The sequence below is a fragment of the Triturus cristatus genome, chromosome 4_1 (genome assembly GCF_964204655.1).
Source record: "Triturus cristatus chromosome 4_1, aTriCri1.1, whole genome shotgun sequence".
NCBI lineage: Eukaryota > Metazoa > Chordata > Amphibia > Caudata > Salamandridae > Triturus > Triturus cristatus.
In genome coordinates this window covers 48427220-48439569 of record NC_140585.1, presented here as the reverse complement: position 1 = coordinate 48439569, position 12350 = coordinate 48427220, and the positions used below count along the sequence as shown (strand labels likewise).

Sequence of the window (12350 nt, the reverse complement as noted above, 5' to 3'; positions counted from 1 at the left end):
ACCTATCGACCGCTATAGTTTCCCTCATCCCTTCCGATGGCCGGTGAGCGGGTTCCATTTTGCGCGCATGCGCAGAGGTAGGCTGATCCTTTAAAGCACTGCCTCTCCCGAAATAGAACGCTTCGCGTTCTAGTGTTTGTAACCTATGTCGTCACTTCCGGTGCGTCGCGGCCCTCCAGTTCCGCGTCGTAGGCGTCCGGAGCTCTCGACGGGCCGTTTTCCTCTGTTCCTCTCCCCGCATTGTCGGGATTAGCATTCAGAAGATCGGTAAGAGTGCCGAATCTTTCTTCTCAGCCGCAGTTACGGTATGAAAGCGTGCTGCGCTGACTTTTTGTTTTGTTATATATATATATAGAGGCAAGTAAGCCTTGCATCCTAATGATTATAAGGGTGCAGAAATATTCAAGCTTCAGTTGAGTTATCCAGCGTTTTGTGCTATTTTGATTATCCATGAGGGCGTCCCTCGGTGGTCAATTGTCACCACGTGTATCTGAGTATTGTTTGTTTCACCTCTCAGTGGTCATTAGTTACCACGAGTACTAGAATCTTGTTTGTTGCACTATTGAACCTTCTCCTAAAGAGCCACCACGTATCTACCTTATTTCCATTTGCTGTATAGTGGGTGCAAACCAATATAACAGGTGGGCGTTTTTTCAGAGAGGGCCACATGGAAAACGTTTCCCACTGACATCTTATTAACTAATGTACTTTGCCTTTACAGTCTGGTCAAGAATTGTTCTCCTGTGATGTAGCTCCTTGGTAACGTTGATCCGCAAGGGGTGCCTAGGTATACATTCCTCTTTTTAAGAGAGTTGCTTGCAATAACAAAGTTGATAACCCTTTGACTCTTAACATCTTTTATTTTTGTTTAGACTGTGTCCTGCCCCGAGAAGCACTGTACCTTCCTGATACCGAAGTTCATCGCAGCTCCTGGGTTCGTGGTGGAGTGTCTCCCCATCCTTCCCTAGTTTTGTTTCCCCCCTTCCCTGAATTACCAATTGTGGCCCATTCTCATATGGGCACAGGAGGTGATCAGGGGAAGTGGCGGAGTTTATCTGCAGTTCCATGGCGTTCCTGTAGAAACACCGGGTGAGATTGTGACAAGAGGTCCAATAGGGGGCAATGACATGTTTTAGATCTTGGACAAGGTTGGAAGGGAGAGTGTCTTTGGTGTGAGATGACGGTTTAAGACTGGTAATGACGTTAAGGACATCAAGTTCAGTGACTGGTTGGAAGTCGTGCCAAGAAGCATTATTCTTTTGCTCAAGTATGGTGGGGACGGGTTTAAGAATAGGGATGATAGGAGGAAACGATGAGGAGTCATGAAGAAGCGTAGAGAGTGAAGGAAAATTGGAGGAAATGTCCGAGGAAGGAAGTAAGCTAAGAGGGAGGGTAGTTAGGGCGAAGGATTAATCAATTTTGGAGATTTTTTCTGAGAAGTAGTCGGCAATTTCTTCGCATCTCTCTGGGTGGCAACCACCTTGGGGGGTGCAGGGGATGTTTGGTTTTTAACAATGCTGAAGAGTTCCCTAGGTCTGTTTTTGGCCCGGTCGAGTTGGGAGCGGAAGAAGGAAGTCTTAGCATTGAGGATGTGTTTTTTGTAGTTGGACCTAGCGGATCTGAGCAGAGAGAGGTTAAAGGTGGAAGGGTTTTGCCTCCATATGCGTTCAGTCGATCTAAGTGCGCACCTCTCATTGTTGAGATCTGGATTGAACCAGGATTTGGAGGAGGAGTTTTTCTGTAGTTTTAGTCTAGCTGGGGCAATTTGGTCAAGGACCTCAACGATGGATTTATTAAAGTGTTCGGTGAGGTCATTGGCATTTTGGGAGGGAGGAGAGAGTTGAAGTTGAGCTTTGACTTTGGTCTCAAGTTCGCTTGGGGAAATAAGATGAAGATTCCTAGTCAATTTCATCTGTTTGGTGGTTTGGGGTGGAGGGGGTAGTACAGTGTTAGTGATCGTGAAAAGGATGAGGTGGTGGTCGGACCAGTCGAAAGGAAAGATGGAGGAAAGGGAGGCCAGGTCATTGCTTGTAACAATAGCGTCAAGAGTAGCTCCTTTGGAATGAGTAGGACAGTGGCAGAGTTGTTTTAGGTCATTGATATCAAGTAGATCAGTGAGGAGGTTAATCATAATGTCATCCTTTTTGTTCCAATGAATGTTAAAATCTCTGAGGAAGAGGTTTTTAGAATTGGAAAGTGAGGATTGGGTAAGAAGGTCAGACAATTCCTCTACAAAAGGAAGAGGGTCGCCTGGAGGATGGTAGATATTGTGTAGTCAAATTGGAGGGGAGCCCTGTACTTTAAGTTCCGCTCCGAGGTATTCAAAAGTAGAATGATCGGAGTTCTGCACAGGTGAGAGTTCGAGTTCATTTTTATAGATTATTGCTAGACCGCCTCCAATTCTGACAGGTCTATCTTTTCTGAGGATGGAGTAGCCAGGGGGAGAGAGCATATCAATAATGGAAGAAGAGTGATCTTTAAGCCAAGTTTCAGTTAGAAAGGCGATGTCAATGGATTCACTATGGATAAAATTTCAATTGCGTGTTGGACAGCCGAGCAACAGTTAACCAGCATGCAAGTCAGGGGTTTAGGGTTGGTTGTGGGGGTCGGCAGGAGTGGATAGTGGTAAATTGCGGGGGCAGTCTGGGTGAAGCTGTGGAAGCTGGAATTCTGCTAGTCCCAAGGATCACGCGATGGGTGCCTGCGGGATCAAAGGGCCAGTAGTCAAAGAGTAGGGGGGGTAAGGATTACAGAGGTCATGGAGATCAGAAGCGGGGAGGCGGTTCGAGGTGCAGAATGTTCTAAGTGTATCGTTACAGAGGGGGGTAGTATCCCATTGCTGGGGGAATGTAGTGTTGTTTTGTTCAGCACACAGGGAAATATAATGATTGGGGTGGTTAAGTGAGGAGAGGAAGTTGACATCCTTTCTGAGAGAGGTGAGTTCAAACGATAGGTTAGCAAGATGGAGTTCTATATTAAAAAGAGTCTGGGGTATAAGGGAGAAAGGGATGGGAGTTCGGGGGGCCTTGGAGGATGTTCTGTGTTAGTCAAGACGAGAGGTCTGGGGTGAGGGACGGGTGGGAGCCCAGGTGGGGGGTGGTGAGGGTAGTACCGATTGGAGGGAGGTGAGGTGGGACAGGGCAGTCACTGGAGACTGAAGAGAGTCAGGAGAAGGAAAGGGTGCTCGGGGAGAGTGAGGTGGGTTGACATCCTGGTCAAGGAGGGGAAGGTCAATTGGGGGGAAGAAGTTGGAGTAAGTGATTGAGTCGTAGGGGGGTCAAATTGAGGGTGCTGGGAGGAAGAAGAAGATAGAAGGGAGGAACTGGTGTGAGGTGTTGGAGCCTCAAGAGGAGGAGAGAGAGTTTGGGTGGTTGAGTAGGCCGTTGGTGAATCAGTAGGAGGGAAAGTTGTTAAAGCGAGAGAGAGATTGAGAGTCTGTGCGTGGGATACTTCCATGGTGTTTTCAGTGTCTGTATGAGGAGGGGTTAGAGTAGGTGAAAGAGGAGGCATAGGGTCAGACTGTGATTGGGAGGCTGAAGGGTCAGAGGAAGGTATCGAGAGTAGGTAGGATAAGGTGCTGAAATGGTGTTCAAAGATGGTGAGATGCTTTTCAGAGGCTTGAATGAGAATGTTACCAGATTTGAAAATGGAGATGTCTATTTCACCAAGAAAAGTAGGGGAAGGGGTGGTAGATAGTTTCAGACCATATGGGATTTTGTGATAGGTAGGTGGTGGAGGAAGGTGCTTTTCCATTTAGAGGGGCGCTTGGAGTAGAAGATGTAGTTGGTTTTTACAATCGAGGTGAGACTGCTCTAACGCATATTGTCTTGCTGTGGGTACTAAAAACAGCTAACCGCTCATCTGACGAACAGATCAGTTTCGTTCTATGAAGGGTACCCCGAGAAATTATTTAGCTGCTCAGGATCATGGAATAACAAAACAATGGATACTCAGAGAAACTTTTAGCCGATTAATTTACTCTGAATCAATTAATTTAGTGATTATTAACCCACTATTATTTCAAAAAGATTTGTTTTATTTCGTTGATTGTTGAATGTTCATCACAATTCATTGCAATATAATACACAAAACTCCATTGGTGCATACATTCAATGTGATTGGTTCATATATGTCCAATTTTACATTAAAAGTGCAGTACGCCATTGTAATAATTTTATCAGTCTCTAGACAGAAGAATAAAAAAAAAGCCACAAACCCCCAACCATTCATTCAATAACACATACACCATATGCTAATCACTACTCTCCCAAAGTTCTCATCAAGACATGGAGAGGAAACCCAGCTTCTGTCTTCCATCAATGTGTCTTGGCCAAGGGAGTAAATACATGGTCAACACATTTTTGTTTTGGTGGTCTTATTCATTCATAGCCTCCTTCCTCGGGACCTCTTCTGCAGTGAGAAGTGATTAGTATATGCCTCCGGTGATACTGCTGTCCACATGTAAAATATTTCACCTGACCTCAGGGTTTTCTCAGTGCAAGGATCACTGCCTGAAGACCTCTGTTGTTCATTATCAATAACTACAGCCTAGCACAAGTTGTAGCATGAATAATTTATCTTGTGCAAGAGTTCTATGAGCGCTAGAATTGTGTTTGGGATCATATCTCAGCCCAAGAAGCTGCCAGGACCCTATATTTTTGCTGTGTTTCATTTTAAATTCCATGTTGTACATAAACTAAAATAATATGTATAAGTAGTAGCTTTGACTGGAGATTGCATTGTCATTTTGAATGTATGTGTCACTTACCAACCCTGAGGAGGCCACGCAGCAGATAAAGTGTGGTTGTAATATCTGCCCTATGGGACGCATTGGGTGAGGTTTGAAAACATGCTGTAGGGAAATTGGTATTGAGTACTATCATGAAGTGTTGCAAAGAAATGTGAAAACATACACAGTCCGCATGCAGACCCTAACTCTTTTTTGAGTGGCCTGTTTCATAACTTAATTGGGTGCCTGGGAGCAGCCAGCTTTTCTTCTAAAACTCAAGGTGCTTGTGCATTAGCCTTATTCAAGTAGCTATGATCTCTCTTGTGTGTAAGTACTATACTGTACCGCTCCTTAATTCAAAGGCCATCGCTAGCTCCTTAAGTAAGCCTTGGCTACTCACGCCTTAATTCAAAGGCCATCACTACCTTCCTAAGTAAGCCTTGGCTACTCACTCCTTAATTCAAAGGCTATCGCTACCTCCCAAATAAAAGCCTTGGCTACTCGACCAAGTTACTGTCATTCATATCACCGCAGTCTTCCTTGCAGCGTGCTGTGACAAATTCATGGAAATTGTAGGAGCAATCGCTATCTCTTGCAAATCCTAAGTCTATTTGTTATGGACATCCAGCGCATGTTATGTTGTGTTTTCTGAAGAAGTCTGCCACTTGCTCAACTAAAATAGACTTCCCATACAAGTAATAAGAGGAGTGGTTGAAGAAACCATACTTATGAAAGAAGGCGTCTTCCTGTAAAGTTGTGATGTTCCGGATCCCTCCTGTGCTCTGATAAACATAGGCACTGCATGGAAGCTGCGTTGGCCTCTTGCAGACCCACTTCTCTCCAGTCCTGGGGTCTTGGTACTCACACACAAGCTTGTTCAAGATTTCAGTGTTGCACTCAGTGGTCTCCATGGTTCCGTTCTTTTGAAAATATCCCAGAAAGTAGATTTTATCTGGACGGGAATCCCTTAGTCGCTTGAGAATATGAACGGCCTCGCTGGAGTGTATGAGCCGGATGGATATTTCCACCTTCCCTGGCCACAGTAGCTGGAAGGATACGGTGTATGTTCCATTCTGGTGGTCCCTCACAGACCCCGTCACCCCGGCCTGCAGCAGCGGAGAGTGGATCTTTGCCTGGAAGAAGTCTCCACCAAATGTCTTTGGTTTCTGCTGGTGGTCTCTGGCTGTGACAGACACCTCAAGGTTCTCTCCCACAGAATAGCTGGGCTTGCGGTGCAGAATTCGGAAATGGGAGTTCTGTGGACTGGTGGATGAGCTGAATGTCAGAGTCCCCAGGGGCTCCGGCCACTCGATGAGTGCTTTAAGCAGCTTATCTTCTTCAGTCTCAGAGGATGGTGGTGAATGCTCGTCTGTGGTGGGAACCAGAATCTTAGGAGTCGGTTCTTGAAAATGATTCAATGTCCATTTCCAAATGGGGCTTACCTGTGGGGAGACAAGGAGTAGAAATAACTGGATAATCAAGCAGAATGGAGTAATTAGTTATTAGTATGATCATTTTACATCAGGACCCTTTCTTTTTGTAGTGGTTTTTAAAGCTTAGCAGTCAACCTGGAAGTTAATGGTAGTTCCACTTGCAGTTCACACCGGGTGTGTCTGACCTAGGGAACTATTGACCTGAGCTGTGGATAGTAGTGAAAGTAAGGGTGATGATGCCTGTCTCCAGCGGAGTTTGTAAGGGTCCCCCACTCTGATTGTAAGTATGTTAAGAGAGTGTGCTCCCATCATGCTCTGCATCAACGTGGTGCAAGAGTATTGGATACGGACCTGACTGGGACCCAACTGGAACCCTTTAATAAGAGAGAATGCTTATTCCTGACAATGCACAATGCCATAACACACCTTTGTAGCAATAAACATTTTAAACCATGCACTGTACCCAATCGCTCCTGTATTCAGTATCCTGGCGAGAGAACGCTAAGTGAGAGCACGGAAATAGCCATACACTAACCCTCAGTGGCCCAATTATCTGCAGTTCTCTACTCACTCCCAAACATCTAGGTCTTTGGCAAGCAGGTGGAACGCTTGAAGAAGGTGATGTGTCCTAGAAGGCTGAGGCAGATGTATTGGTTTGAGACCATGCAAAGGTACATGAAGTAGATGATTGTGTGCGTGTACCCCTAGGTCTGGCCCCTGATATGAGCGAAGTCTTGGACATGTCTAGTGATGTGTAAAGGTGCACCAAGGGTGCTCTCATGTTTTTTAGACAGTCGACAACCTCCCCTGTCGTGGCTTTAGCATGTAAATCGGTGGTGGCAGCGCAGATGTTTTGTGAATCAGTATTTGTGACCAAACCTTTTTATCTATGTCACTGAAGGGGAGGCCTGCTGCCTGGTTGTGTAAAATTGTGCTTTTATGCACTGTATGTATGTGATCTGCGTGGAGCATGCATTGTGAGTATGAGTGAACCAGAGTAATGGAAGCCTTCGGGTTTCAGTTTGGAAGCCCCTGACCTGTTCCTATGCAGAAGATGGGGCTGAGGTTGTTTTTCCCAGACAATGTTAGTGTATTACAGACATTCTTAAGGCGGGAGGGAGCAGAACTAGACACTGAAGGGGGGAAATAGGAGATAGCACTCCCTTAGAAACTTTATTAGGTCCTTTTACTAAGAGAAGTTGCTGATTAGTCCTCCTGAGCGGTGCCATTTGGAAGGCAGTGTGGGTGAAGGGTGGGGCTGCAGTCTCTGCTGCTCAGAGTGAGAACGGTCCTGTAGGCGAAGGAGCCTTTGTCTCTTTCCTGATCACTGTTCAGTGTGGCTGGTGAATAAAGCGTATCCCTGATAGATAAGGTAAAGGATGGTCTCTGCCCCTCACTAATCTTGGCGTAGTCTTGATACTCCGCTATCTGTACCCAAAGGGATAGGACAAAGGAAAGGGCTATACTGTCCAGCGCAGAGTGCACCCCAAGTAGTAGTTGCTCACTACCATCAGCAATTCAAAAGCAAACAATTATAATGTAGGAGGACCCCAAAAAACAAATTTCATGATAGATGCAGAATACAATTGCTTTTGAATCCAAATCTCACATAAATAAATTGTTTACATTTAGATTCAAAAGCAGTTGTATTCAACATCTATTATAGAATTGGATTTTTTTTGGGGGGGGGGGGGGGGGCCTGCATTATTACTTTCTACCTGGAAGGGTTTTGTCTTGAACTGAGGCTGAAGTCACAAATGTGTTAGCATTTCGTTGACAGTGAAGCAGATTTTGCCCCTCACTAACAACAGAGAGGAATAGATTGCAAACCATGAAGGTTTATTAGCAGATTAGTAAAATTACATTTCAAATTAATCAATCGAGTAAAATTGATTTTCTCTGGGTTACAGCACGCATTAATATAATCCAGGTAGTACAATTAATAATACAGAGATTTAGTATATCAAAAGCATCATGTGCAAAACGAAGCAAAGACTCATTTCTATAAAGGAAACGCCCTAGTTCTAAGCTAATTTTGTGGGTTGGTCGTGCAATTTCTAAAGCAGTTGGTATTAGCAAATATAGAATCAAAAGAAAAACCTGATAAAGTTTACAATTAGAATCAGAAGAAAGGCTCTTCTTCTTGAGAATATATTTGTGAGCAGAATAATAAAGAGCATTAGTCTCAGGAGATGGAAGAAGACATCCGCATGCAAAGGTGGACAAGGAAAGTGATCTAACTAAAAAGCATCACACAGTTAAAACACACTATTTCGTCCAATCATTACAATCTGGAGGACAGGAAGATCCTTTCAGGCCCAAAGTAACTATTTGTTTTAAGTGTTACAAAGAGAGGCATTTCAAAAGAAGCTCTCACTACCAGGTGAAAGACCCTGTACGAGAGGCACCCTGTCAGGTCCCCACAAGTCTTACCTTCTGCTTGGATTCCGGCCTACGGGCTTCCACCACCAGCCGAGTGAAAGTAGTAATGTAGTGCAACAAATCCGTGTTGCCCTGCTTTAGATTGAGCAGCTCGTTGTCTGCGGCTTGTACGAACGTATGGCGGGCAAACATACGTCGCATGGTCTCCTTAAACACCGGAAAGTTGTATAGCAGGGGTTCGTCGTTTTCCACCAACGGGATAGACCACTGAGCGGCGTCGCCTCCTAGATAGGAGAGAACAAACGCAACCTTGGAGGCGTCATCTGGGAAGGCAGTTGCTCTGGCCATGAAATGCAGGTGGCATTGATTAAGGAATATACTGTATTTTGCGCTGTCGCCATAGAAGCGTTCCGGTGCCGCCAGCTGCACCGCGGGCTGAGCTATCACCTGTACGGGTGGGGAAGCAATCGTGGGAGCCGACGAAGGACCCCCCGGGTTAAACAAAGGAGGCCTCAACACTCCCTCTTGCCTGGGTCGATACATATGTGAGGGACCCCAAGGCCCTGTGGTTCCCGCGTCCACCCGCCCTTGTAAGGTGGTTATGTCGTGTCGTAGGTCACGGTTCTCAGCTTGAATAGTAACAAGCATGGCAGCTATGTCCTGCAAGGTGATATCGGGGTTGTCCATGTCGTCTGGGTGGGATGTGTAACGTGGGCTTCGTATTCTGTCAGGTCCCCACAAGTCTTACCTTCTGCTTGTGGAGAGATCCCACGGGAACGACGTGGACAACCATCTCCTGCACCCTTTTCCACCCAGAAGGATTGAATACCACTAACCAGGTTAAAAGAGGGGACCGGGGGAGGTTGCCAAGGAAGGGTGAGGGCAAGACGGTGGTTGTCGTTGTGGGGCACTCTCTATGGTTCTCGGGATCGTGTGTCGGTACCGTCTGGAATGGAGTGCGTCTATGATGGCGCTGCAGGAGGAGAAGGTTCCGAATCTCTGCACTGCTTTACACGTTGGGGAGGTGCAAGGCTTTTTGTTGACTGGAAGTGCAGCACACATTGATTGTGCTCCGGCGTGAGGAGCAAGGCAAGCGCGACTCCGTGCCGTCGCACGAGTCGCGAGGGAAGGCTGAAAGCGCTCCTGCGCTGTCCAGAGGGGCAAAGCAAACGCGACTTCGTGCCGTCGCACGAGTCGCGAGGGAAGGCTGAAAGCGCTCCTGCGCTGACCAGGGGGGCAATGCAAACGCGACTTCATGCCGTCGCACGAGTCGCGAGGGAAGGCTGAAAGCGCTCCTGCGCTGTCCAGAGGGGCAAAGCAAACGCTACTTCGTGCCGTCGCACGAGTCGCAAGGGAAGGCTGAAAGCGCTCTTGCGCTGACCAGGGGGGCAAAGCAAACGCGACTTCGTGCCGTCGCACGAGTCGCGAGGGAAGGCTGAAAGCGCTCCTGCGCTGACCAGGGGAAACAAGGAAGTGTGACTCCGTGCAAGGTGCACGAGTCGTGGGCTCTGAGGAACTTTGGGCGCCCTTGCGCGGTCCGGACAGGGAGTCCGGTTGCTGGTGGAGCCTTCGCGTACGCTCCTGCGTGCCTGCGAAGCTCCGTGGCAAAATACGAAGCACCGATGCGGGCGTCTTCTGTCTTCATATATGGATCTTGCCGGAAGTGCCGGCCGGCGGATGACGATTGACTCTCCAACAGCTAGAAGGCTAACCAGCTATGCGGTCTTCCGTGGGAGGAGTCCCGTTTTGCCTGGGGAACTCCTCGCTCCAATCACCAGGAAACAGGGAAACTAGCGGGACATGACAGCACCCACCCTCAAAACAGACCAACCCGTTGGTCAAATAGGGGTCACAGGACGGGGTTTCTGAGGTTGCCGGGCATGAAAAGCGCGAACTAAGGCAGGCGCATTACGGACATGGGACAGAAGCTCCCAGGATCGTTCTTCTGGGCCGTACCCCTTCCAGTCCACTAGGTAAAAGAGTTTACCCCTTGTTCTGCGGGAATCAAGGATGGCTCGAACCTCGTATTCCACGTGGTCATCCACTGGAATAGGAGGAGGAGGCTCAGCTGTTACGCCGTCAGGATGAGCCGGACGTAAGAGAGAGACGTGAAAGACAGGGTGGATCTTCATGTGTGCAGGCAGCGTAAGCTTCATGGACACCCTGTTAATGACTTGAGCCAAGGGATAGGGACCTATGTATCGTGGCAATAGTTTCTTGGGCCCATGTGTGTTGAGGTTCTTAATGGACACCCATACCTTATCCCCTTCCACGTATGCAGGTTCGGTTTGTCTATGTTTGTCTGTGTTTTGTTTGTACAGTTCTTTGGCTTTGGCTAGCTCAAAACGGGCTTGCTGCCATATGGTGCGGAGCAAGGCATGATATTCCTGTATGGTGGGTATACCACAGGCCTGGGACTCCTCCCAGGGAGTCGTTCTAGGATGTAGGCCTTGGAGACAATAAAACGGTGATACCCCAGTGGCTGCGTGTTTGTTGTTGTTATAGGCATATTCCACTATCCATAATACTGCGGACCATTCTTTTTCAATGGAAAGCAGCAAGCAGCGGAGATATTGTTCCATGGTACGATTCGTTTTCTCTGCCTGCCCGTCGGTTTGGGGATGGTAGGAGGATGACAAGCGTGCTTCCATGTTCAAAAGAGTGCAGACCTCCGTCCAGAACCTGGACACGAATTGAGTTCCTCTGTCTGTTATTAGCACTGAAGGGATTCCATGTAGCCGTACCACATTCTGCATAAAGATACTAGCCAATTCCGCAGCTGAGGGTAGTTGTTTTAGTGGCACAAAATGCGCCATTTTCGTGAGATGATCCACGATCGTAAGGATGGTGGTGTATCGCGTTGTGGTTTTGTGGAGTTCCACTACGAAGTCCATCGAGATGGTGTGCCATGGGCATGGGGGAACAGGAATGGGATGCAGTAGCCCTACTACGGTTTGGGAAGGTGTCTTCCCTTGAGCGCAGACAGTGCAGCGTGATACGTAGGCTTGTGTGTCAGGATTCAGGGTAGGCCACCAGAATCACCTTTGCAATAGGTCCTTGGTTTTCTGGTACCCCGGGTGACCAGACAGGGGGTGGTCATGGCACATAAACAGTACTTGTTGCTGGTGATTAGGTAACGGTAAGTAATAACGCCCCTCTTTGAACAGGAATCCGCCTTGTTCTGTAAGGCCTTGGGTGTCTCCTATTCAGTCCTGCGGGTTCTTTTGTTCCAGATCATGGTGCAGTTGCGATAGGAAGGTGGAGGAGGTCACCGCCCCCTGGAAGCATTGGAGTGGGATAACGGGTACTGGTTCCGTGTCGTGTGCTTGGTCTTCGGTTTCTTCCAAACTAGATAAGGCGTCGGCTTTGGTGTTCTCCCTTCCGGGTCGGTAGATGATCTGGAAATCATACTCGTTGAAGAATAGTGTCCATCGTAGCTGTCTCGCCGTTAGGGCTCTGGCTGAACGGAGGAACCGTACGTTTCTGTGATCGGTGAAGATGGTCACCATGTGTTTAGCGTCTTTTAGGTAATGCCGCCATTCTTCGAATGCCGTTTTGATGGCCAGGAGTCTCTATCCCCGACGGAGTAGTTGCATTCTGCTGGATGTAGTTTCCTGGAGTAGTAGGCCACCGGGTGGAGTAAATCGGTTTCACTGTCTCTTTGTGACAATACTCCCCCTAGCGCGCTTTGTGAGGTGTCAGCCTCTACTATGAAGGGACGAGTAGGGTCGGGGTGCCGTAATACCGGAGCCGAGGTAAACCTGGTCTTTAGTTCTCGAAACGCCTGCTCTGCCGTGGCGTTCCAT

General features: G+C 47.7%; 1 protein-coding gene across 2 annotated transcripts in view; it reads right to left on the bottom strand.

Annotated features, from left to right (window-relative positions):
* Nucleotides 1-12350, bottom strand: part of LOC146839444 (NXPE family member 3-like) — a 100732-nt gene that overhangs the window by 53700 nt on the left and 34682 nt on the right. For both annotated transcript variants that reach the window (XM_085651499.1, XM_085651498.1), the window contains exon 2: nt 5456-6171. In XM_085651499.1, coding sequence (XP_085507625.1) covers nt 5456-6171 — 716 coding nt within the window. The remainder of the gene's footprint in view (nt 1-5455; nt 6172-12350) is intronic.